The sequence below is a fragment of the Dendrobates tinctorius genome, unplaced genomic scaffold (assembly GCF_039654945.1).
Source record: "Dendrobates tinctorius isolate UK_male_01 unplaced genomic scaffold, ASM3965494v1 ptg000063l, whole genome shotgun sequence".
Lineage (NCBI taxonomy): Eukaryota > Metazoa > Chordata > Amphibia > Anura > Dendrobatidae > Dendrobates > Dendrobates tinctorius.
The window spans coordinates 28334032-28361841 of record NW_027361731.1 but is presented as its reverse complement, the minus strand read 5'-3'; the positions used below and the strand labels follow the sequence as shown (position 1 = coordinate 28361841).

Here is a 27810-nt window from a genome sequence, read left to right as displayed (position 1 = left end):
TGATGTTTGGATAGATTTTAATTTTTCTGCCGTACAGTGCACTGCCTCCCTGCACAACACAGACTTGTTTTAGCTCATCCCACTTGAGTCACAAAGTAGCAGGAGAAGACATTTTGATGGGGGAGGCTTGGAGGAACATGGAGTAGGGATTGCCATCACTTACAAGTCATCTATACTATCGGGGTACTGCACTGCCCCCCACCTGCACATACATTTAAAGGTATACTAACCTCCAACAACTACTGTTCTTAAAGGGAAGGTTTATCCCCACAACATTTCCGAACCTCTCGCTTTTTCCCGTCACTCCTTCACGCTTCCTCTGGATTAGCTTACTCTACACCAAATATTTTGGCGCCGTTCAGTGCACCCCATTTTTCAAAACCTCACCTTCGTTCTTGGCACAAAACACATAATAAACACACACGTGCGCACTTTTTGGCACAAATCATCTCCAATTTTTTTTTCCTACATCCCCTTTTTTGTAAGCCATAAGCCCCCAAAACCTCCCTGAATGTGCATGTGGACACCAGCTGGAGCATCCCCTTTATTCGCATCTTATTACTAATATTATTAATGTTCTTATTTCCATTGTCATCCTGTAATAAAGGAAAGGGCAAAGTTCCAAAAATCGAGGCTGAAGCCCCAATATTCTGACGCACAGCTGCAAATCTCCTACAGCGGCCACTAGAGGGAGCTCTCTGCAGACAGATTTACTATGAAGTTCAATGGCATATCAGTCTGCGTTACGTTCTTCAGCTCCCTCTGGTGGTAGACACGAGTAGTCCGAGTTTTAATCTGTTTCTGCAGAGGATTTGGAGCTGTGTATCAGGACACTAAGATATGATATGAAACAAATGAGAGGACCTGTATCTTTCTGCGAATTATCGGATATGGTTCATGGACGGGAGAATATTAAAGGCTTTCATTTATTTTTCCTCTTCCACAAAATGTTTTTCCTTCACCCCCGTGGCCACAACGGCAAAGAATAGTTCTGGGAGGAAGGTTCTGATGTAGAGCGCCACTTTGGGGATGGGATTCGCCATGAAAACTTCCTGTTTTCTTCGGCTGACCGTGCGCAGGACTTCCTCGGCCACCTCCACTGGGTGCACGCCGTACGAGAGCTTCCTGAAAAAGACTGTGACATGATAGGGTTAATAATGGACCCGTCACTGCCGACACCCGGGAGTTGTGGTGGCAGCGCCATGGTGGCCTTACATTTCCAGATGGAGGCTTCGAAGTTCCCGGGTTCAGGCTGTACGTGGTACGACCGGATGAACGTGGGGCTGACGGTGCTGACGAAAACATCGAACTCCTCCACTTCAGCTCTCAGGCAGTCGAAGAAGCCCTGGATGGCGTGTTTCGAGGCCGCGTCTACACAAAGATTGAGACGTCTTGGCGCAATACTCAAAATGTATGATGAGCGAAACGTTCCGGGGGCGACCCAAATTTTCACAAAAAATACAAAATCAGAAAATTGACGGTAATACTCACAGGCCGCACGGAAGGGGACGCAAAGTTTTCCTTGTATGTTGTTGACTAGAACAATCTGTCCCGTCCTTCGAGATATCATATGAGGAAGAATAGCTGCGGGGAGAAGTCACCATTGGGTTTGTCAAAGGGAAGAACATTTTTCAAAATTTAGCTTACTTAAATATTCTGTGCCGACCACTTGATGGCGATCCTAGGTCTGATTTACAGGGGATAATGTCATATCGGAATCGCAGAATTCTCTTTTTATGCAAAACATAATTGCGCTTGCTTTAGCAGCTGCTGACTGGCATTGAGTGTGCCGACTCAGATTGCTTTCGGTCAGTCCTCCTAATTTTTTGTTTTTTCCTTTTCCACCCAGGTAAGGGTTCACTGTGCTCGGAGGACCCACTTGGTGCATGTGTGGAGCTGTTTTATACAGCAGGCACCTGAATGGGATATGAACGGGCACCGATTCCAGCACCATTTAGACCATAGATGTCAAACTCTGGGCCGTAGGCCAAATCTGACCCACAGGGTGGTTATATTTTGCGCCATCACCTCCACTACCTCCACCCCCACTCGGCATCACATTTTCAATTGTATCAGTATCTTGAATGCAGATACAGTTGAAATCAGTGATGGAAGAGGGAAGCCGTCCGCTGCCTCCCTCATTATGCTTCCTCTGCATCTGATATCTCAGCGCAGCAAGCGTGATGATGTCTGTCAGGAAAATATGAGTTATATCCTAGGTACACAGCCAAAGCTGGATTACTGCCCTTCCCCCCATTGGTTTGTGAACAAGCCAGCTTCACCAGCGATCCCCCTCTCAGCTGCAGCCACCCCTCTCTCTGCCTCTGTGAAACTATCCACGCCCCCCTTCCTTCAGCAGATGGTCACTTTTGCTGCATCTGGCGGTTTATCCCTCCAAGATTTCCTTTGTCTATTCCAGGTCGAATTTAATAACACACAATAATCCTAGAGACAGGAAAACTGTATTTCCAGAATCACTAGAATTAGGGCTATGCACGGCAATGTTTTGCAGCCGGTGTGGCCATCAGGAACCGGGGAAATAATTTCTGCCCCCAAGTAACACGAAGACATATCATATTTGGTTGCCCTATGAGCCCCCCAGCCAAAGATATGGACCATAGTAGGTTTTAATAACTTTTCAAAAGGGGCGTACGTCCTCTAACACAGCTCAACAAGTGAGGTCAGCCAGGGAGGAGTCCCTTGGTTTTGGGCCAAAGCATAAAACCGAAATGCTCAATTAGGGAGGTGTCAGATGCCCGGAGAGCCATCCACGCTGTGCTGATGAGCCATTTTTCCTTGGGACGGCGCTCCTCCCCTTTATCGACACGTCATACCGGTGACTGACATAGAGTAAGTTTCTTATTTTAATCCCTTTTTTTTGTAACTGTCTGTACATACTGTATTGTGCCTCCTTTTGTAATTTTTTGTATTTTTGTAAACACTGCCGATATTTTCTGGAGTAAACTAATAAATTTACTAGTTTCATTCTTTTTGCTCTATGATCGAACTGACATGTACTCCGCACCAAACCACGCTACCGGTGGGTAGGTTACTGACCTGATATAGGCTTTAGTATCAAAGCAGGAACTGCTGGCAGCGTGGTGTCCTGGTGGTATTAGGGAACCCTATCTGGGGCCCATTATTCTGTATAGAGGACTATGTCGAGCCATTATACTGAAGAGAGGCATATATGGGGCCAATATTCTGTATTAAGGAATATGTGTTGCCATTATTTTATAAGGAGAACTATGTGGAACCATTATTCTATATGAAGGACTGTGTGGGCCCATTATTCTGTATGGAGGATTATGTGTGGACTATTATACTGTATAGAGGACTATGTTGGGCCCATTATACTGTATAGAGGATTATATGGGGCTCATTATACTGTATAGAGGACTATGTGGAGCCATTATACTGAAGAGAGGACTATATGGGGCCAATACTCTGTATAGAGGGCTACATGGGGCCATTATACTATATGAAGGACTATATGGGGCCATTATTCTATATGGAGGACTGTGTTGGACGCTTTATACTGTAAAGAGGACTATGTGAGGCTAATATTCTGTATAAACAACTATGTGCGGCCATTATACTAACTGGAGAACTATGTGGAATCATTATACTATATGGGGCCATTATTCTATATGGAGGACTGTGTTGGACGCTTTATACTGTAAAGAGGACTATGTGAGGCTAATATTCTGTATAAACAACTATGTGCGGCCATTATACTAACTGGAGAACTATGTGGAATCATTATACTATATGGGGCCATTATTCTATATGGAGGACTGTGTTGGCTGCATTATACTGTATAGAGGACTATGTGGGGCCCATTATACCACATGAAGGGCTGTGTGAGTATTACAATTGGGGCATCATACTGTGTTGGGGGGGTTACCATACTTTGTTGGGGTGACGTGTGGAGGGGGGTATAATAGGGTCAGATACCCAATTTTCTTTTAATGAGATCTGTTACTATTAAGATCTGCTAATAAAAGGTACTTTATTAGTGGGACGACCCTTTAAGTTTGTCTCCATGTGGAAACGATCCATCGTTATATTTGATGACAAGATAAAACTTCCTGAATTGTAGACATTTTTGTAATAAATATCGCGGTTGGCCGCGACTTGGTCCGAGATTTTAATTTTGACCTCTGTGTATTTGAGTTTGACATCGCTGGTTTAGACAATGGGGATGTTCCTGCAAACACCCCTTGTGCGACATGCTCACGTTGGCATTGTTATGGGATCCATGGACTTACTGAAGGCTGCCCCCGTCTGCCAAGTTTGTACACCTATTCTTGGAAAAATCAATAAAAATGTGAAAAATAATTCAAAATCATAAAAAAACAACACTTCAGGTCATACGATAAAATCCCCCAAAAAATGAAAAAAGTTTTCATATTTGGCATAGCTGCGTGATTATCTGTGAAAAATAGTAGAATAATCTTAATGTATTCTATCTGGTGAAAGTCAAACAAAAAAAGAAAAAAAATTGAAATGGTAGAATTGTTGTTTTTCGGCCACGTCACCTCCCCAAAATACAGAATACAAAGGCCATGTGCGCACGCTGCGCTTTTCTGGCGCTTTTTTCACTGCAGATTTCTAAAAACGAACCTGAAGGCAATCCTGATGGCAGCGAAGCCAGTCAAAAACGCTATAAAGAGGTATGGTGAATTGATGTAAAAATAAAGGATTTTTACATTAATCACTGGAGAAGAGAGTCTCCTTTTTCTGTCGGATCTATAGATATAGATAATTAGATGGAGATAGATCTAGACAGACACAGAGGCACAACTAGAGTCATGGGCCCATGTAGTATTCTAAATCCTACAAGGTCAAACGAGATGCTGCCGGGCCCTACCCCATTATGTATATAAGTCCCCTGTCCTGGTATATATGTCCCTTATCCTGGGCTCCATCCTTGTATATATGTCCCTTATCCTGGGCCCATCGTGGTATATATGTTCCTTATCCTGGGCCCATCTTGGTATATATGTTCCTTATCCTGGGCTCCATCCTTGTATATATGTCCCTTATCCTGGGCTCCATCCTTGTATATATGTCCCTTATCCTGGGCCCATCTTGGTATATATGTTCCTTATCCTGGGCCCATCCTGGTATATATCTCCCTTATCCTGGGCTCCATCCTGGTATATATGTCCCTTATCCTGGGCTCCATCCTTGTATATATGTCCCTTATCCTGGGCCCATCTTGGTATATATGTCCCTTATCCTGGGCTCCATCCTGGTATATATGCTCCTTATCCTGGGCCCATCTTGGTATATATGTTCCTTATCCTGGGCTCCATCCTTGTATATATGTCCCTTATCCTGGGCCCATCTTGGTATATATGTTCCTTATCCTGGGCCCATCCTGGTATATATCTCCCTTATACTGGGCCCATCCTGGTATATATGTCCCTTATCCTGGGCTCCATCCTTGTATATATGTCCCTTATCCTGGGCCCATCTTGGTATATATGTCCCTTATCCTGGGCTCCATCCTGGTATATATGTCCCTTATCCTGGGCCCATCTTGGTATATATGTCCCTAATCCTGGGCTCCATCCTTGTATATATGTCCCTTATCCTGGGCCCATCTTGGTATATATGTTCCTTATCCTGGGCTCCATCCTGGTATATATGTCCCTTATCCTGGGCTCCATCTTGGTATATATGTCCCTTATCCTGGGCTCGTCCTGGTACATATGTCCCTTATCCTGGGCCCGTCCTGGTATATATGTCCCCCCATCCTGATATATATGTCCCTTATCCTGGGCTCCATCCTGGTATATATGTCCCTTATTCTGGGTTCCATCCTGGTATATATATGTCCCCCCATCCTGGTTTATATGTCCCTTATCCTGGGCCCATCCTGGTATATATGTCCCTTATCCTGGGCTCATCCTGGTACATATGTCCCTTATCCTGGGCCCTTCCTGGAATATATGTCCCTTATCCTGGGCTCCATCCTGGTATATATGTCCCTTATCCTGGGCTCCATCCTGGTATATATGTCCCTTATCCTGGGTCCCATCCTGGTTTATATGTTCCTTATCCTGGGCCCATCCTGGTATATATCTCCCTTATACTGGGCCCATCCTGGTATATATGTCCCCCCATCCTGTGCCCATCCTGGTATATATGTCTCTAATCCTGGGCCCATCCTGGTATATATGTTCCTTATCCTGGGCTCCATCTTGGTATGTATGTCCCTTATACTGGGCCCATCCTGGTATATATGTCCCCCCATCCTGGGCCCATCCTGGTATATATGTCCCTTATCCTGGGCCCATCCTGGTACATATGTCCCTTATCCTGGGCTCCATCTTGGTATATATGTTCCTTATCCTGGGCCCATCCTGGTACATATGTCCCTTATCCTGGGCTCCATCTTGGTATGTATGTCCCTTATCCTGGGCCCGTCCTGGTATATATGTCCCTCATACTGGGCTCCATCCTGGTATATATGTCCCCCCATCCTGGGCCCATCCTGGTATATATATCTCTTATACTGGGCCCATCCTGATATATATGTCCCCCCATCCTGGGCTCCATCTTGGTATATATGTCCCTTATCCTGGGCCCATCCTGGTATATATGTCCCTTATCCTGGGCCAATCCTGGTATATATGTCCCTTATCCTGGGCTCCATCTTGGTATATATGTTCCTTATCCTGGGCTCCATCTTGGTATATATGTCCCTTATCCTGGGCCCATCCTGGTACATATGTCCCTTATCCTGGGCTCCATCTTGGTATATATGTTCCTTATCCTGGGCCCATCCTGGTATATATGTCCCTTATACTGGGCCCATCCTGGTATATATGTCCCCCATCCTGTGCCCATCCTGGTATATATGTCTCTTATCCTGGGCCCATCCTGGTACATATGTCCCTTATCCTGGGCTCCATCTTGGTATATATATGTTCCTTATCCTGGGCTCCATCTTGGTATATATGTTCCTTATCCTGGGCCCATCCTGGTATATATGTCCCTTATACTGAGCCCATCCTGGTATATACAGTGGGGCAAAAAAGTATTTAGTCAGTCAGCAATAGTGCAAGTTCCACCACTTAAAAAGATGAGAGGCGTCTGTAATCTACATCATAGGTAGACCTCAACTATGGGAGACAAACTGAGAAAAAAAAATCCAGAAAATCACATTGTCTGTTTTTTTTTTCCTTTTATTTGCATATTATGGTGGAAAATAAGTATTTGGTCAGAAACAAGCAATCAAGATTTCTGGCTCTCACAGACCTGTAACTTCTTCTTTAAGAGTCTCCTCTTTCCTCCACTCATTACCTGTAGTAATGGCACCTGTTTAAACTTGTTATCAGTATAAAAAGACACCTGTGCATACCCTCAAACAGTCTGACTCCAAACTCCACTATGGTGAAGACCAAAGAACTGTCAAAGGACACCAGAAACAAAATTGTAGCCCTGCACCAGGCTGGGAAGACTGAATCTGCAATAGCCAACCAGCTTGGAGTGAAGAAATCAACTGTGGGAGCAATAATTAGAAAATGGAAGACATACAAGACCACTGATAATCTCCCTCGATCTGGTGCTCCATGCAAAATCCCACCCCGTGGGGTCAGAATGATCACAAGAACGGTGAGCAAAAATCCCAGAACCACGCGGGGGGACCTAGTGAATGAACTGCAGAGAGCTGGGACCAATGTAACAAGGCCTACCATAAGTAACACACTACGCCACCATGGACTCAGATCCTGCAGTGCCAGACGTGTCCCACTGCTTAAGCCTGTACATGTCCGGGCCCGTCTGAAGTTTGCTAGAGAGCATTTGGATGATCCAGAGGAGTTTTGGGAGAATGTCCTATGGTCTGATGAAACCAAACTGGAACTGTTTGGTAGAAACACAACTTGTCGTGTTTGGAGGAAAAAGAATACTGAGTTGCATCCATCAAACACCATACCTACTGTAAAGCATGGTGGTGGAAACATCATGCTTTGGGGCTGTTTCTCTGCAAAGGGGCCAGGACGACTGATCCGGGTACATGAAAGAATGAATGGGGCCTTATATCGTGAGATTTTGATTGCAAACCTCCTTCCATCAGCAAGGGCATTGATGATGAAACGTGGCTGGGTCTTTCAACATGACAATGATCCAAAGCACACTGCCAGGGCAACGAAGGAGTGGCTTCGTAAGAAGCATTTCAAGGTCCTGGAGTGGCCTAGCCAGTCTCCAGATCTCAACCCTATAGAAAACCTTTGGAGGGAGTTGAAAGTCCGTGTTGCCAAGCGAAAAGCCAAAAACATCACTGCTCTAGAGGAGATCTGCATGGAGGAATGGGCCAACATACCAACAACAGTGTGTGGCAACCTTGTGAAGACTTACAGAAAACGTTTGACCTCTGTCATTGCCAACAAAGGATATATCACAAAGTATTGAGATGAAATTTTGTTTCTGACCAAATACTTATTTTCTACCATAATATGCAAATAAAAGGAAAAAAAAACAGACAATGTGATTTTCTGGATTTTTTTTTCTCAGTTTGTCTCCCATAGTTGAGGTCTACCTATGATGTAAATTACAGACACCTCTCATCTTTTTAAGTGGTGGAACTTGCACTATTGCTGACTGACTAAATACTTTTTTGCCCCACTGTATGTCCCCCCATCCTGGGCCCATCCTGGTACATATGTCCCTTATCCTGGGCTCCATCTTGGTATATATGTCCCTTATACTGGGCCCATCCTGGTATATATGTCCCCTTATCCTGGGCCCATCCTGGTATATATGTCCCTTATCCTGGGCCCATCCTGGTATATATGTTCCTTATCCTGGGCTCCATCTTGGTATATATGTCCCTTATCCTGGGCCCATCCTGGTACATATGTCCCTTATCCTGGGCTCCATCTTGGTATATATGTTCCTTATCCTGGGCCCATCCTGGTATATATGTCCCTTATACTGGGCCCATCCTGGTATATATGTCCCCCCATCCTGTGCCCATCCTGGTATATATGTCTCTTATCCTGGGCCCATCCTGGTACATATGTCCCTTATCCTGGGCTCCATCTTGGTATATATATGTTCCTTATCCTGGGCTCCATCTTGGTATATATGTTCCTTATCCTGGGCCCATCCTGGTATATATGTCCCTTATACTGAGCCCATCCTGGTATATATGTCCCCCCATCCTGGGCCCATCCTGGTACATATGTCCCTTATCCTGGGCTCCATTTTGGTATATATGTCCCTTATACTGGGCCCATCCTGGTATATATGTCCCCTTATCCTGGGCCCATCCTGGTATATATGTCCCTTATCCTGGGCCCATCCTGGTACATATGTCCCTTATCCTGGGCCCATCCTGGTACATATGTCCCTTATCCTGGGCCCATCCTGGTACATATGTCCCTTATCCTGGGCTCCATCTTGGTATATATGTTCCTTATCCTGGGCTCCATCTTGGTATATATGTTCCTTATCCTGGGCCCATCCTGGTGTATATGTCCCTTATACTGGGCCCATCCTGGTATATATGTCCCCCCATCCTGGTATATGTCCCTTATCCTGGGCCCATCCTGGTACATGTGTCCCTTATCCTGGGCTCCATCTTGGTATATATGTCCCTTATACTGGGCCCATCCTGGTGTGTATGTTCCTTATCCTGGGCTCCATCTTGGTATATATGTCTCTTATACTGGGCCCATCCTGGTACATATGTCCCTTATCCCGGGCTCCATCCTGGTACATATGTCCCTTATCCTGGGCCCATCCTGGTACATGTGTCCCTTATCCCGGGCTCCATCCTGGTACATATGTCTCTTATACTGGGCCCATCCTGGTATATATGTCCCTTATCCTGGGCCCATCCTGGTATATATGTCTCTTATACTGGGCCCATCCTGGTACATATGTCCCTTATCCCGGGCTCCATCCTGGTACATATGTCCTTTATCCTGGGCCCATCCTGGTACATGTGTCCCTTATCCCGGGCTCCATCCTGGTACATATGTCTCTTATACTGGGCCCATCCTGGTACATATGTCCCTTATCCTGGGCCCATCCTGGTATATATGTCTCTTATACTGGGCCCATCCTGGTACATATGTCCCTTATCCCGGGCTCCATCCTGGTATATATGTCCCTTATCCTGGGCCCATCCTGGTACATGTGTCCCTTATCCCGGGCTCCATCCTGGTAATATGTCCCTTATCCTGGGCCCATCCTGGTACATGTGTCCCTTATCCCGGGCTCCATCCTGGTACATATGTCTCTTATACTGGGCCCATCCTGGTACATATGTCCCTTATCCTGGGCCCATCCTGGTATATATGTCCCTTATCCTGGGCCCATCCTGGTACATATGTCCCTTATCCTGGGCTCCATCTTGGTATATATGTTCCTTATCCTGGGCCCATCCTGGTATATATAATTGAAAAAAATGTTGGCACTCAACTTTTGCGATATGTGAAGGATTTTATTTGCAGTCACAAATATTAGGCGTTTCAGCTATGACAATAAGCCTTCATCAGTACACAAGACTTGCTCATGTTCAACAGCCATTCTAAGCTGAATTTGCATGCCCTTGTCAGATCGCAGCCGCTAAGCAGCTTGAGGCCAGGCCAGTACTGGCATGGGAAACTGGCTGGGAATCCCCGGTCCTGTTGACACATTGAATATGAACAGTCTTGTGTAATTGAACATGAGCAGTCTTGTTTACTGATGAAGGCTTATAGTCATAGCTGAAACGTCTAATATTTGTGACTGCAAATAAAATCCTTCACATATCGCAAAAGTTGAGTGCCAAAAATTTTTTCAATTACTTATTCTGGTGTGGGAACCTTCTTTTTGTGCACCTACTCAGTAGTGCCACAATATATTTGAAATTGCATCCTGTTATATACAGTATGTCCCCCCATCCTGGGCCCATCCGGGTATATATGTTCCTTATCCTGGGCCCATCCTGGTATATATGTCCCTTATCCTGGGCTCCATCTTGGTATATATGTTCCTTATCCTGGGCCCTTCCTGGTATATCTATCCCCATCCTTGTATGTATGTTCCTTATCCTGGGCCCATCCTGGTACATATGTCCCTTATCCTGGTATATAGGCCACTTACCCTGGGCTCCATCCTGGTATATATGTCCCTTATCCTAGGTCCATCCTTATATATATGTCCCTTATCCTGGGTTTCATCTTGGTATATGTCAAGGGGTCCTTCTCTGATACCATACAATTAACAGAGCGAGGGAAGTGTGAACAATCCCAAGACCTTTATTATAGGCAAAGCTAAAAGGTCTATAAACAATCCCCCACACTGAGGATACAATAGTCCAGAACACAAATGCAGCTCAGTAACAGGATGAATGTCCAGGGAGATGAGAGTCCAAAAATCCAGCAGCCAGAGGATAAAATGGGTCCATATGCTTCCCCTTCTCTCTGACGTGCTGTCTTCACACAATCATCACCACACAAGGTCTGACTTTAACAGCTCCTGTCCTCCCCAGCCCCCTCCTTATGTCCAGAGGTAGTCACAGGTTGGGGTGGTTTTCAGGCCTCCCAGACCTGACAAAGGTGCCTTGGGGATTAAGGCACTACAGGGGGTTCATCAAGAGACATAGATACAGTCAGGCTGCAGACAGTAAGTGAGCTAATTCAATTATCAGACTTTTGGAAGGTAATTTAGACTCTAGACAATATGGGGAATACACAGAATGATACAGGGCAACAAGAAAACACTATGGAAATCCGTAAAATATAAATATACACAACATGATACGCACATAACATATCACACCATCACAGTATATATGTCCCTTATCCTGGGCTCCATCCTGGTATATATGTCCCCCCATACTGGTATATATGTCCCTTATTATGGGCTCCATCTTGGTAATTATGTTCCTTATCCTGGGCCCATCTTGGTATATATGTTCCTTATCCTGGGCTCTATCCTGGATTATATGTTTCTTATCCTGGGCCCATCCTGGTACATATGTCTCTTATCCTGGTATATAGGCTGCTTACCCTGGGCTCCATCCTGGTATATATGTCCCTTATCCTAGGCCCATCCTGATATATATGTCCCTTATCCTGGGCTCCATCCTGGTATATATGTCCCTTATCCTGGGCTCCATCTTGGTATATATGTCCCTTATCCTGGGCTCCATCTTGGTATATATGTCCCTTATCTTGGGCTCCATCCTGGTATATATGTCTCCCCATCCTGGTATATGTCCCTTATCCTGGGCCCATCCTGGTATATATGTCCCTTATTCTGGGCTCCATCCTGGTATATATATGTCCCCCCATCCTGGTATATATGTCCCTTATCCTGGGCTCCATCTTGGTATATATGTCCCTTATTCTAGGCCCATCCTGGTATATATGTCCCCCCATCTTGGTATATATGTCTCTTATCCTGGGCCCATCTTGGTATATATGTCTCTTATCCTGGGCCCATCCTGGTATATATGTCTCTTATCCTGGGCCCATCTTGGTATATATGTCTCTTATCCTGGGCCCATCCTGGTATATATGTCCCTTATCCTGGTATATATGTCCCTTATCCTAGGCCCATCCTGGTATATATGTCCCCCCATCCTGGTATATATGTCCCTTATCCTGGGCCCATCCTGGTATATATGTCCCCCCATCCTGGTATATATGTCCCTTATCCTGGGCCCATCTTGGTATATATGTCCCTCGTCCTGGGTCCATCCAGATATATATATATACTAGATTAAGGCTAGTGGATAGTGATGTAGCGTTGACCATGTGTTGTGCGGCACTGTGAGCAGCGCACCTTGAGAAGGAGATGTGGTGAACAGCCATCCCGCCCATCTCTTTAGCTGTTCACAAAAACCCAGCCCTGTTAAAAGAGGAAATAACATATCTCAGCAGCAAATATGATGCTGGACCTTGACATCCGGGTTCATATCACCAAATGAAAGAATTTTGATGATACACATCTCCCCTCTTATACTTAATGTACAGCAAAACAAGGCATATAAATGGCGTGAGATAAATGACGAGACTTAAACTGGGCTCCTCCTGTAGTTATGCTTAACGTTTGAAGAAACTGGTGTCCTCCTAGTCGAGGCAAAATTGGCCCTGTAATTGCCCAGCGGTAGTTATGAAGTGGTAGAGGCAAATTGGCCCTGTAATTAGACAAGGGCAGTGAACAGGCAGAGGAGCAAGGCAACGCGTCCGCACAGCAAGTCGGCGTGAGGTAAATGACGAAATTCCGCGGGATCCAAGATGGCGTCGGCAAAATCTCGCGAGATTTTGCCGACGCCATCTTGGATCCCGACGTCGTCCACGCCGGCGACATGTTCTTGCGGCGACGCCATCTTGGATCGGCGAAATCCCGCGATCCTCAAGATGGCGTCGGTGAAATCTCGCCGACGGCGATCGTGGAGCAGCAGCGATGACGGCGTCAGTATGAGAGACGGAGTGAGAGAAAGGGTCGTATGTGGAGTGAAAGAGGGGGGGACGTAGGTGGAGATGGTGAAAGGTGAGAGGAGTGTGTGTTGAGGAGGACTGTGTGTTGAGGGTTAACATGGCAAGAGGTGTGTGGTGACGGCTGGCATGGTGAGGAAGGTGTGTGTTAGAAAGGTACAGTATATGGTGTCGGGGAGTGTGCAGGGGGCAGAAGAGGCACAGTGCTACCGCCAAAGGCAGCTTCTGTCTGGATGTGACGTCACCAAGTTACAACCGGACAGAAGCTGCTTAGCGCATTTAGATAAATAGATACAGGTGCTTCTCACTAAATTAGAATATCATAACTGATATGGGGTATTGTCAAGAGGAAGATCTGAGACACCAGACCCAACAATGCAGACGATCTGACGGCTGCTATCAAAGCAACCTGGGCTTCCATAACCCCTCAGCAGTGCCACAGGCTGATCGCCTCCATGCCACGCCGCATTAATGGAGTAATTGATGTCAAAGGAGCCAGGACCAAGTATGGAGTGCATTTACTGAACATATATTTCAGTAGGACAACATTTCGGATTTTACAATCATTTTTCAAGCTGGTGTTATAAAGTATTCTAATTTACTGAGATGATGACTTTTGGGTTTTCATTGGCTGTAAGCCATAATCATCAACATTACCAGAAATAAACACGTGAAATAGATCACTCTGTGTGTAATGACTCTATATAATATAGGAGACTCACTTTTTGTATTGAAGAACTGAAATAAATTAAGCTTTTGATGATATTCTTATTTTGTGAGACGCACCTGTAGATATCCCCCATCCTGGTATATGTCCCTCGTTCTGCAGCTGTTCTTTAATGCATAGAAAAAAACCTCTAAACTCACCTTCCCACTGCTCCCCTGCCGCATGGCGTCCTCTTCTGAAGCCAGCAGCTGATTTCAGCGTGCAAGTGATGCGGGCGCATGATGTCACTGTCATGCGCCTCAGTAACATGCATGCCGACGTCAGCTTCTGGCTTCTGATTGGCTGGCAGTGTGTATTGCTCCTCACGGATCCCTGAAGCGCAATACACTTCAGCTGAGGATGCACATCCTGTTGAAGTTTACACTGGTGTCGGCGGGCCCTTCACCCTCACGAGCCCGGTCGTGACCTCTGCGACTATGGTTGTTACCCCACTGGGCAACAACCACTGGGGCTGCAGCCTAGCCTAGTCAGGGTTACCTGTAATGCCCGGCCCAGTTTGGGGAGGGAGAACTAAGAGTTAGTGCCAAGTTCAGGAAGTGAAGTGTGAAGTGACAGCAGCAGTCTCACGCACTGGGCTGCTAGGGACAACGTGGGCTTGTATTAGGGGCAGTTGATTGCTACAAATACCCTTCCGTGTAATTCCGTCTCTGAGGCAGGAGGTGTTGTAATGCGGGTGCACTGCTAGTGGTGGAAAAGGACTTCCTAGTGCAGTGAAGATAGCAAGAGGGACACTCCACCTATATCGAGAACCAGGGCGGAAGCTGTATCCATTACGTGTGGGAAAGACGATAATCGTTGGACCTTATACTAAATGCTGGTTTGTAAAGACTGCCAACTGTCCAAGTAAAAGTTTGATTATTTTTACAAAACTTGTGTCCCCTGGATTGATTGCTGTCCTGGTTCTAGAAGCGGAAAACCTGGAGTCATTGGAGTCCTGCAGGACAGAGGTAAGTGTGATGCACCCTACACACAGCAGCACGCCGGGACAGGGACACCTGTTGTCAGTAGAGTGCCAGAGCGAGAGGGAGCAGCAACTCCCCCACAACTATGTCGCTTGGGCACTTTACGACCCAGAAGTGGTGCATCACATTAAATTCTGATGCTTCACCTTCATTCTTCCAGATTGCTATGGTGCATTGGCAATCGGGGTAATGGAGTTTGGTATAAATATCAGGGAAGGGGACAATATCCAGGGACCTTACCAGCCTGATAATATCAGCTCACTGCTGTCTTCTATACCTTCACTGGTTACCAAAAATGGGGAGGACCCCCAAATCATTTATTTTATCTATCCAATAAGCTCTATAGGGCACAATTATATGTCTTTATCTCTGTCTACATCTATCTATTAGGCCGGGGTCAGACTTGCGAGAAACTCACACGAGTCTCACATCTCAATACCCAGCACTGCCGCCGCTACTCAGGACTGAGTGTGCGGCTGCATGTCTTTCTATGCAGTCGTGTAGGAGGAGGAGTCCCCGCTGTGTATCCGGGCCGGAACCAAGGGGGCCGTCACCAAGGTTTCTAGGGAGACTGTTTCCGGGGGACACAATCCACCCCGCGGGTGAGGCCCGTCCGCTCTCGCCCGTGGCAGACGCCGCCCCGCTCCAATTTACGGCTGCGGCCTACCTGCTGCCATCCGCGGCCAACGCCACCTCACTCCAGTCTGTGGCTGCGGCCTGCCCGCGACCGACGACGCCCCACTCCAGTTCGCGGCTGCGGCCTGTCCGCTGCCAGCCGCGGTCCCTGCAGCACCGTTCGGGGCTGCGGACTCCATTCTCCAGCCCCCAAGTGGCACCGCACCGCCGCCGCCTTGCGGGAATCTTCCGGGGCCTGTTGTGCCCCCACCTCGCCTGGGCACAGGAACGCCCGAAGTCTTCGCCAGAACCTCGTCGGCTGGGCCCAGTGGCTGCAACGCCGAAGCATCATCATTCAGGACCCTGCCAGACGTCAGAGAGGATAAGTGACACTTTTATAACTAAGGACCCATAGTCGGCCATACCGCGGCCCTATAGTGACCGGCCTTTGCCGGGTTAGTCGTGTTCGCATTACCGTGTGCTCTTGTATTGATCCCCTGTGTGGGCAGTTATTGTTAGCTTGTTCGGTTGCTCAGGGTAGCCCTAAAGGCACTCATATATATAAAAGTTACACTTTAAAGTTCACCCTGGCTCCCGCCTCGTCACTGCATCCCGCGGACCTGCGATTGCTACATTTGGCGTAGTCGGCAGGATGCAGTCTCCCAGCGCGAGCGGAGATGGTGTGGGCAAGGGGGGCAACGGTGGGCCCCGGCCCAGCCTATCCTTGGGGGCTATGCTGAGCAATCTACCCAGGTTCTCTGGCAGCAATACTATGCTGTGGAGCTGGACGGAGCGAATGGGAGGGCTGTTTAGGATGCATCCGCTGACCCCTGACCTAGAGACAGAAGTGGCCCTAATGGCGCTGGACGGGGTTGCCTGGGATTCCGTAATGTTGAGGCCCGCAGGGCAGCGAAACACCTTCGCCAGGGTGTTACAGATCTTAGAGGAGACCCATGGGGACCCGACTGATGTGGGAGAACTGAGAACCCGGATGTTTAGTCGCATGCAGAAAGAGGGGGAAACAGTGATGCAATATATGAATGTTTTGCAGGAATTGTTTGTAGCCATTGTAAGGAAGGATGGGGTCGGCGTGGGGACCGTGGACGTAACATTACGTGACCTTTTAGTGACCGGGTTACAAGACACCCTGACGAAACAGGCTCTGCGAGAGCGGGTGCGAGTGGACCCGCATTTGACCTTTTCGGAGATAGGAAAGAGGCACGTGTTCGGGAACAGGAGCAAGGAGTGACGGTCCCTGTGGGGATGGCTCGGAGTATCGAAGCATCCGTAAGCGCCCTGGAAGAACCCCACTGGGTACAAGAGATGAGGCAAGAGCTACAAAGTATTAAAGGTGAATTGGCAGAAGCGAAGAAAGAGGCCACAAGAAGTCGGCTGGGGTCGGGCGGAGAAGGCACGAACCATTGCGGCTCGCTCCAGAGTCGGTTCCCATGACCACTCGCCTGTTAAGATTGTGGAGGATTGGGAAACTCCGCCTGAGATTGCCCACATTGCAGGAGGAACCTGCCCCGCCAGCCATTCTGAATTTCCCCATGGTGGGACGATTAAAGGATTATCTTATCTTATTAAAATCAGGGGACCCTGAGCTGGGGGAACGCCGCTCGGAGCCGGAGCCCAACACACGGGGTGGTGGAAGTCACGAAGATCTGATTGCGCAGTGTCCAGTGGTATGGGCAGAGGTCAAGGGTCGTGCCGTACGATGCCTAGTAGATACAGGGTCGCAAGTAACGACCATGCCAGAGACTTAAGGGCCCGTTACACTAAGTCATATCGCTAGCAATATCGCTATAACGTCACTGGTTTAGTGACGCAGCAGCGATATTACTAGCGATATCGCTATGTGTGATACCTACCTCCGACCGGCTCCCCCGCTGTCTATCGCTGATCGCGCGAGAACGACCTGGGCCGTTTCTCGTCGTCAGCTTCCTGCTGGGCTTCCTGCTTTGGCGATGAGCGACGCGTGGACGCGGGCGGGAGGATGTCTTCATCGACTCGTCTGACAGGTAAGTAGTGACCGCCGACTGCTGCTCTGTCGCTGGTGAGATCTGCCTGTTTGGCAGCTCACTAGCGACCATTTAGCGATGCACCAGTGATCCTGACCGGGTCATATCGTTGTCGGGATCACTGGTGCATCCCTAAGTGTGACGGTACCTTTATTTTCGGCAGCATTTTCCCGAAGTAGTGAGACCTCAGAGGGGAGTCCGTGATAAAGTTGGTAGCCGCCAACCAGCTACCAGCTCCAGTCGTCGGTGTTGTCTGGATGCAGGTTTCACTATGTGGCAAACCCCTCGGCCGCCGAGGAGTGATCCTGACCTGGGGAGACACAAAGGAAAAACATCCGGTCACCCTGGGTATGAACATACAGCGGGAGTTCGGCAATCTACTCCTCAATGACCCTACACAAGAGACTCTGAACCAGTGGCGCTCCCGCACGCCCCAAGGACGGGTCTTCCAGCACTTGGTGCGGGGAGCGCGAGTCATACAGGACTGCCAGGAGGGTGAGGTGCTGGGGAAGGTGATCGCACCAGCGGCTCCTCCGCTCGTGCTGCCGCCCGGGCAGACAGTAGTGGCCATACCGATCCGGGCACCGGTGCCCCTGGAGGGAGTGGAAATGCAAGTGGAACCGTGCTTCTTGGAGCGCCTACCCCATGGAGTTCTGGTGGCACGCACCCTGGCCACTGTGTGGAAAGGGACCGTCCTGGTGCGCTGCGTCAACCTAGAAGACCAAGACATCGTCCTGAAGCCACGAGCCGAAATGGCGAAGCTGGTGAGACCTTTGGAAGAAGTGCTTCCAACCCCCGCGTTCCAACTAAAAGTGCAGGCAGGGGACCCTTGAGCGGTGTCTATCCAGTCTCTTCAGACCACCGGGACCTCGACCGAAGAAAAGGGCCGAACCATCCTGGAGAGAATGCGAGCAGAACTCTCTGGCCTTACCCCGGCCCAAATCCTCCAGGTAGAAACGCTTTTGGGCCAGTACCAGGAGGCCAGCCATGAGGATGATTTTGGATGTACCACAGCCATCACGCACGGCATCCCCACTGCAGGAGCGGCTCCCATCAGGGAACGGTATCGGCAGATTCCGCCACAACTATATCAGGAGGTGAAAACTCTACTGGGCCAAATGCTGCGAAAAGGAGTTATCCGAGAAAGTCAGAGTCCCTGGGCGGCCCCCATCGTGTTGGTCCGCAAGAAGGATGGCACCTTCCGGTTCTGTGTGGACTATCAGAAATTGAACGCTTGTACCATCAAAGACTCGTACCCGTTGCCTCGAATAGAGGAGTCCCTATCCGCCCTGGGGAAGGCGACATACTTCTCGACTTTAGATCTGGCCAGTGGGTACTGGCAGGTGCTAATGTCAGAGGAATACCGTGCCAAGACCGCATTCATTCTCCCCATAGGACTGTTTGAATTTAATCGTATGCTGTTCGGGCTGGCCAACGCCCCCAGGACTTTCCAACGGCTGATGGAGCAGTGTCTGGGAGATCTCAACTTTGAGGCCACGTTGATATACCTGGACGGCATCATCATATATGCCGCCACGTTTGAGGACCACCTGCGGCGTTTGGGGCAGGTGCCCGGGCGGCTGCAGAAGTACGGGTTGAAGGTAAAGCCCCAGAAATGCCACCTGTTTGTACACAGATCGAATACCTGGGGCATACCGTCTCGACCGAAGGCGTTAGACCATCCGTGGAAAAGATCGCCGCGATCCAGGGCTGGCCTACCCCCAAAACGGTAAAAGATGTGCGAGCCTTCCTGGGGCTAGCTGGATATTACCGTCGCTTCATAAAGAACTTTGCACGTCCAACCCGAGCCCTGCAAGACCTGCTAAAGGGGGCCCCTGCCGGAGCGAATGGATGGAAGATTCAGTGGCGAGAACCGCAGGAAGAGGCTTTCGGAGATCTCAAAGCCGCACTCTCGGAAGCCCATGTGTTAGCTTATGCGGATTTCTCGCAACCGTTCATACTGCACCCTGACGGGAGCCTACACGGGCTAGGAGCTGTATTGTTGCAAGTCTAAGACGGCCGGGAAAGAGTGATCGCCTACGACAATCGATCACACCATGACTCCGAACGGAATCCCGACAATTACAGCTCCTTTAAGCTCGAGCTCCTCGCGGTAGTGTGGGCCATGACGGAGCGGTTCGCAGAGTACCTGGCGGGCTCCGAGGTGGTGGTACAAACCGACAGCAATCCGCTGGCCCACCTCGAAAATGCCAAATTAGGGACCCTGGAGCAACGATGGGTGGCCCGGATGGCCAAGTTCAAGTACAAGATCATCTATAAAAGGGGAGCGGAGAATGTACATGCTAACGCCCTCTCCAGGATTCGATGTACAACCTCGGGGCACAGTCGAGACGACGAACTGGAAGGAGAAGAGACGCCGTTTGCTCTGACCCCCGCCGGACTCACTGCCACGACCCGAGAACAATCCCACATAGGACTCACTAGAGGCATACTAGAACAATCCCGGGACAAGTGGATCCAGCAGCAACAAGAAGATGGAGAGATTGGGTCCCTGCGCCAATGGGTGGCCACCGGCAAAGTACCTAACAACATTCAGAGACAAACTTTGACTCAGGACACTTTCTTGATGCTACGCCAATGGGAGAAATTGGTAATCAAAGGAGGAATATTGTACCACAAGGCGGTGTCACGGACAACATCAGCAATAGCTTGGCAAGTAGTCGTACCAGGAGCCCAACTTAATGAACTAGCTCAAGAGGCCCATGAAAAAGGGGCTCATTTTGGGGCTCAAAAGACTTTTCAGTGGTTACAACAAATAGCTTACCATCCTCGCTTGCAGACCGTAGTGGAAGAAGTTTGACGTGCTTGCTGCCTGTGCGAGCTAGCTAAACCACCCGCGCAGCAGGCCCCAGTACAAACCATAGTAACATCAGCACCCCTCGAACTTTTGATGATAGACTATTTGACCATTGGCCCCGCACACCAGGGGTAAGAACATTGTCTTGTCATGTGGACCATTTCACCAAGTTCGCCGTGGTAACTCCTACCCGAGATCAAACGGCAGAGTCAGCCGCCTATGCGATTTGCAAAAACTTTATCCAAGTGTATGGCTGCCCCCAACGAATACACTCAGATCAGGGGGCATGTTTTCTTGGAAAGGTCATGGAAGAGCTACACCGCCTATATGGTATTGACAAGTCCCGGACCACTTGGTACCACCCACAGGGGAATGGGGCCTGTGAACGATTTAATCGGACGCTAATCCAAATGTTGCGCACCCTGGAGAGCGACCAAAAGGCCTGCTGGCCTGAGTACATTCCTGAGCTAGTGTGGGTATATGACAACCGGGTACACCGAGTCACCGGGTACACCCCTTACTCACTACTATTCGGCCGGCAAGGCAAAGGGATGACGGAGGTGAAACTGAATCCGGAAGAACAACAACCTTGGACGGGGGTTTCGTCGTGGGTCCAGAACCACCGGCATCGACTGCAAACCCTACACCGAATCATCCACACAAAACTCCAGGACCTGGAACATCCAGGGGGGACTCTGCCTCAACCTATTGACCTCCGGGTCAGGGATCGGGTACTCGTACGAGATCAGCGCCCTCAGTACAAGCTGGAATCCCGCTGGGAAGAGAGTCCATATCGAGTGTTGCACCGAGTAAGCCCCGACGGGCCAGTGTACGAAATACAACCTGAGAAAGATGGGGATCTCCCTACCCGTACCGTGCACCGTAATATTTTACGGCCCTGTACTTCCACTGACCCCACGCGACCCGAGACCACGCCTCAGGTCTCAGAACCCCTGCCAGCAGTATGGGATGAGGACGACGAGGAAGACCTCCCAGCAGTACAAACGGACGCTTCAAGGAATAAGATCCCAGTGGACCCAGTCAACCCACCAGGCCCGACCGACCTGCCACCTTCCACCACCCCAAATTACTCCACCACAGTCGAACCAAGACGCTTCGAGCGGTCAACAGCTGGCAAACCCCCCGAACGCTACGAACAGGATCAGTTCGTATGGCAAAGGAAACTTTCGTCTCGAGACACCGACCCAGGCCTCCCCAAGCCCTTGCCCGAGGACTGGCGACCATACAGGCTGGGGGAGTGTAGGAGGAGGAGTCCCCGCTGTGTATCCGGGCCAGAACCAAGGGGGCCGTCACCAAGGTTCCTAGGGAGACTGTTTCACGGGGACACAATTGGGGGACGGACCGCAGAGACTTCTAGAAAGGTTGGGGAAGGAGCTACGATAAAAGGGGCTGAGGACGCCAGCAGGAGTCAGTCGATGCAGCAGGAGAGGAGAAGCGGGGAAGCTAGAGGGCACCCGGGAGCCAGAGCGAGAGCCAGAACCAGAGCAAGGAGAGCAGAGCAGCGACGGGAGAGACTGAAGGGAGACTCACCGCTGACAGAAGGGAGACGGCACTGAGCCGTTCAAAGGAGAGACGCCGCATGGCTCCGCACCACGGGTGTGGCCTGTCCGCTCCCGCGGCAGCCGCCGCCAGACTCCACCCCGTGGGTGCGGCCCGTCCGCTTCCGCCTGCGGCAGACGCCGCCCAACTCCACCCCGTGGGTGTGGCCCGCCCGCTCCCGCCCGCAGCAGCCGCCCCACTCCAGTTCGTGACTGCGGCCTACCTGCTGCCACCCGCGGCCGACGCCGCCTCACTCCAGTCCGCGGCTGCGGCCTGCCCGAAGCCGCCCGCGGCCGACGCCGCCCCAATCCAGTTCGCCGCTGCAGCCTGTCTGCTGCCAGCCGCGGTCCCTGCAGCTCCGTTCGGGACTGCAGCCTCCATTCTCCAGCCCCCAAGCGGCACCGCACCGCCTCCGCCGGGGGGCGCCGCCTTACGGAACTCTTTCGGGGCCTGTTGTGCCCCCAACTCGCCTGGGCACAGGAATGCCCGAAGTCTTCGCCAGATCTCGTCGGCTGGGCCCAGCAGCTGCAACGCCGAAGCATCATCATTCAGGACCCTGCCGGACATCAGAGAGGATAAGTGACACTTTTATAACTTAGGACCCATAGTTGGCCATACCGCGGCCCTATAGTGACCGGCCTTTGCCGGGTTAAGCGTGTTCACATTACTGTGTGTTCTTGTATTGATCCCTTGTGTGGGCAGTTATTGTTAGCTTGTTCGGTTGCTCAGGATAGCCCTAAAGGCACCCATATACTGTATATATAAAAGTTACACTTTAAAGTTCACCCCGGCTCCCGCCTCGTCACTGCATCCCGCGGACCTGCGATTACTACAGCCGCAATCTCTGGTCCCAATTGCCGGCGGCAGTGCCGGCTATTGAGATGCGAGACTCGTGCGAGTTTCTCACAAGTCTGAACCCGGTCTTATCTACAGTATCTCTACAGCTTTCATTGGTGTCCAAAAACACTAGAAAACAGCAGGTGAAAAACACATGCAACAACCAGTTCTTGGAAATTGAGCCGCAAAAAGCAAAGAGGGGCGCAACCTCGAGCTGCCCCAGCATCCCTGCCAACAGGTTAGGGGTTCACTTACTTTTGATTAAAGTAATGGGGCCAAAATAATTAGCATCCATGATCTTCTTGTCCAGCTCCAGGGTGACGCTGTGCGCCGGTCCCTTGATCTTCATGCTGGCGTTGTTAATCAGCACGTCCACGCAGCCGTAGCAGTCCTGGATCTCTTTGCCCATGGCTTCGATGTTGTTGATGTCGCTAATGTCCAGAAGGACGAGTTTGGGGGTAAACGTCTGTAGAGGGGAAGTGAATACAGTCAATGTGTGATGGCGTCCGCCCACAGTATTGCTGCATGACGGATTAGATACCACGTACCACGCTGGGGTCGGCGACGCTAATCAGGGCGTCATGCAGCGCTTCCAGCTTCTCCCAGGTTTTACCGCAGAGAACCAAGCGAGCGCCGGCGGCGTGGAAAACTCTGGAACATTCTAGAAAAGGTGAAACGGTGACCTGACGAAATACCGCGTGTGTAGCATCCCATCTCCCACCACACTCTCCGCTCCTCACCTTTACCCAGTCCGGAAACAGCGTCCGTGATCACCACCACTTTATTTTTTACCGCTGATCTGGACATCAGTCGCACAACCTCCCGATAGATGTAAATGATGCCGCTTATCCCCAGTAGGAGCAGCGGCAAAATGAGAAAAGTTAGGAATCCCATTGTTCCTGAAAGCAAAAAAATTCAAAAACTTTCCCTAAAAACATACAAAAACCCCAAAATGTTATCATATGGCGTAATGAGAAATATCGCACCGTACTGCGCACATGGCCACCTGGACTTATTTCATGTGCGGTAAAATATTCAGAAACTCTAACTTTTTATTTTTTTTTACTTTTTGAGTGAGGTCAGATTTTTGGGAATTTTCTTTTTTCATCAGATTTTCATCCTGATGATCATCGAAAACAGATAATACAAAGATTGAACTCAAAAATGCAAAAATACTGCACAGTAACAGGACCCAGTACATGCACAGGACCTACACAGTTACTGAACCAAGAACATGCACAGGACATGCACAGTCACAGAACTGAGTACATGCACAGGACATACACAGTCACAGGACCCAGTACATGCACAGGACATACACAGTCACAGAACCGAGTACATGCACAGGACATACACAGTCACAGGACCAAGTACATGCACAGGACATACACAGTCACAGAACCGAGTACAAGCACAGGACATACACAGTCACAGAACCCAGTACATGCACAGGACATACACAGTCACAGAACCCAGTACATGCACAGGACATACACAGTCACAGAACCCAGTACATGCACAGGACATACACAGTCACAGAACCCAGTACATGCACAGGACATACACAGTCACAGAACCCAGTACATGCACAGGACATACACAGTCACAGAACCCAGTGCATGCACAGGACATACAGAGTCACAGAATCCAGTACATGCACAGGACATACACAGTCATAGAACCGAGTACATGCACAGGACATACACAGTCACAGAACCCAGTACATGCACAGGACATACACAGTCACAGAACCTAGTACATGCACAGTACATACACAGTCACAGAACCGAGTACATGCACAGGACAAACACAGTCACAGAACCCAGTACATGCACAGGACATACACAGTTACAGAACCAAGTACATGCACAGGACATATGCAGTCATAGAACCGAGTACATGCACAGGACATACACAGTCACTAGACCCAGTACATGCACAGGACATACACAGTTACAGAACCAAGTACATGAACAGGACATACACAGTCATAGAACAGAGTACATGCACAGCACATACACAGTCACAGGACCCAGTACATGCACAGGACATACACAGTCACAGAACCGAGTACATGCACAAGACATACACAGTCACAGAACACAGTACATGCACAGGACATACACAGTCACAACCCAGTACATGCACAGGACATACACAGTCACAGACGCGAGTACATGCACAGGACATACAGAGTCACAGAATCCAGTACATGCACAGGACATACACAGTCATAGAACCGAGTACATGCACAGGACATACACAGTCACAGAACCCAGTACATGCACAGGACATACACAGTCACAGAACCCAGTACGTGCACAGGACATACAGAGTCACAGAATCTAGTACATGAACAGGACATGCACAGTTACAGGACCCAGTACATGCACAGGACATACAGAGTCACAGAACCCAGTATATTCACAGTACATGCACAGGACATACACAATCACAAGACCCAGTACATGCACAGGACATACACAGTCACAGAACCCAGTACATGCACAGGACATACACAATCACAGAACCCAGTACATTCACAGGACATACACAATCACAGAACCCAGTACATGCACAGGACATACACAATCACAAGACCCAGTACATGCACAGGACATGGCGATGACATCACACTGCTTAGATCTCAAACAAATAAATAGCTCCTCCCTAACTGATGACATCAGTGTATCTTCTCTGTGATCTCATTAACCCCCGTAATCACCATGTAACAGCAGTACAGACAGCAGCAGATTGGTTTATGGGCAATTGAAACAGGGTTTCACAACGCGGCACTTACTATTTAACCAATTGGCACCTGCCTGAGCTTTTGTGCAGTTCTGCATACTACACTATATATGGGGGCACTGTGCGGTACGCTCTGTTTGGCGACACTATTCTAGTATCATAGCAAATATAATTTTCTATTTGCATAATTCAGAAGGCGATGTGACCCCCAGTGCAGGGTTGGTCGTTACGCCCCACAGGCCATGATGTGACCCCACTCCCCAATCTCTTTGTGACACCCACTGATGATATAACATAAAGCGCACACAATACACACCGCACAAGGTATAACAGGGATGTTACTTACAGTAATTCCCTCAGATAATTGATGATTTTCTGCAGTAAAGTCCTTGAGAGTCCCCTGGATGGATGTCACCGGCCTGCGACCAGCGCTGGATATAAATAGGAGTCAGCTGTGAGGACACTACATGAGATAATTTAAGGCCCTCGGTGTGATCCAGAGAGGGGGTTGCATGGAGGCATCTAGTTTCACATGACTTTTGCAGGGTCTCTACATACAGACCGGATGGGATATGGGGAATATGGGCTGCAACAAATTATATAGATACTGCACTGCTGATATAGAGATATGGGGGGCTGATATACAGAGATAAGTGGGGCTGATATACAGAGATGCGAGGGGCTGATATACAGAGATATGGGGGGCTGATATACAGAGATACGTGGGGCTGATATACAGAGATACGTGGGGCTGATATACAGAGATAAGTGGGGCTGATATACAGAGATGCGAGGGGCTGATATACAGAGATATGGGGGGCTGATATACAGAGATACGTGGGGCTGATATACAGAGATACGGGGGGCTGATATACAGAGATACGTGGGGCTGATATACAGAGATACGTGGGGCTGATATAAAGAGATACGTGGGGCTGATATACAGAGATATGGGGGGCTGAAATACAGAGATACGTGGGGCTGATATATAGAGATATGGGGGGCTGATATACAGAGATGCGAGGGGCTGATATACAGAGATATGTGGGGCTGATATACAGAGATACGTGGGGCTGATATATAGAGATATGTGGGGCTGATATACAGAGATACGTGGGTCTGATATATAGAGATATAGGGGGCTGATATACAGAGATGCGAGGGGCTGATATACAGAGATATGTGGGGCTGATATACAGAGATACGTGGGGCTGATATATAGAGATATGGGGGGCTGATATACAGAGATATGAGGGGCTGATATACAGAGATACGTGGGGCTGATATACAGAGATACGCGGGGCTGATATATAGAGATATGGGGGGCTGATATACAGAGATGCGAGGGGCTGATATACAGAGATATGAGGGGCTGATATAGAGATATAGGGGGCTGATATACAGAGATACGTGGGGCTGATATACAGAGATATGGGGGGCTGATATACAGAGATGCGAGGGGGTGATATACAGAGATATGAGGGGCTGATATATAGAGATATAGGGGGCTGATATACAGAGATACGTGGGGCTGATATACAGAGATACGTGGGGCTGATATATAGAGATATGGGGGGCTGATATACAGAGATGCGAGGGGCTGATATACAGAGATATGAGGGGCTGATATAGAGATATGGGGGGCTGATATACAGAGATACGTGGGGCTGATATATAGAGATATAGGGGGTTGATATACAGAGATATGGGGGGCTGATATACAGAGATACGTGGGGCTGATATATAGAGATATGGGGGGTTGATATACAGAGATGCGAGGGGCTGATATACAGAGATATGAGGGGCTGATATAGAGATATAGGGGGCTGATATACAGAGATACGTGGGGCTGATATACAGAGATACGTGGGGATGATATACAGAGATATGAGGGGCTGATATACAGAGATGCGAGGGGCTGATATACAGAGATATGAGGGGCTGATATATAGAGATACGGGGGGCTGATATACAGAGATACGTGGGGCTGATATACAGAGATACGTGGGGCTGATATATAGAGATATGGGGGGCTGATATACAGAGATGCGAGGGGCTGATATACAGAGAT

The 27810-nt window shown here is 49.1% G+C and overlaps 1 protein-coding gene across 1 annotated transcript; it reads right to left on the bottom strand.

The window, feature by feature from the left end:
* Positions 1-26192, bottom strand: DHRS7C (dehydrogenase/reductase 7C). Its single transcript, XM_073579759.1, has 7 exons — positions 26086-26192; positions 23732-23890; positions 23540-23652; positions 23247-23457; positions 1492-1584; positions 1216-1371; positions 1-1135 (listed from the first exon to the last, which is right to left on the bottom strand). The coding sequence occupies exons 2-7, from the start codon at positions 23883-23885 to the stop codon at positions 927-929; spliced, it is 936 nt and encodes a 311-aa protein (XP_073435860.1). The 5' UTR covers positions 23886-23890; positions 26086-26192; the 3' UTR covers positions 1-926.
* Positions 26193-27810: the final 1618 nt, after the last annotated feature.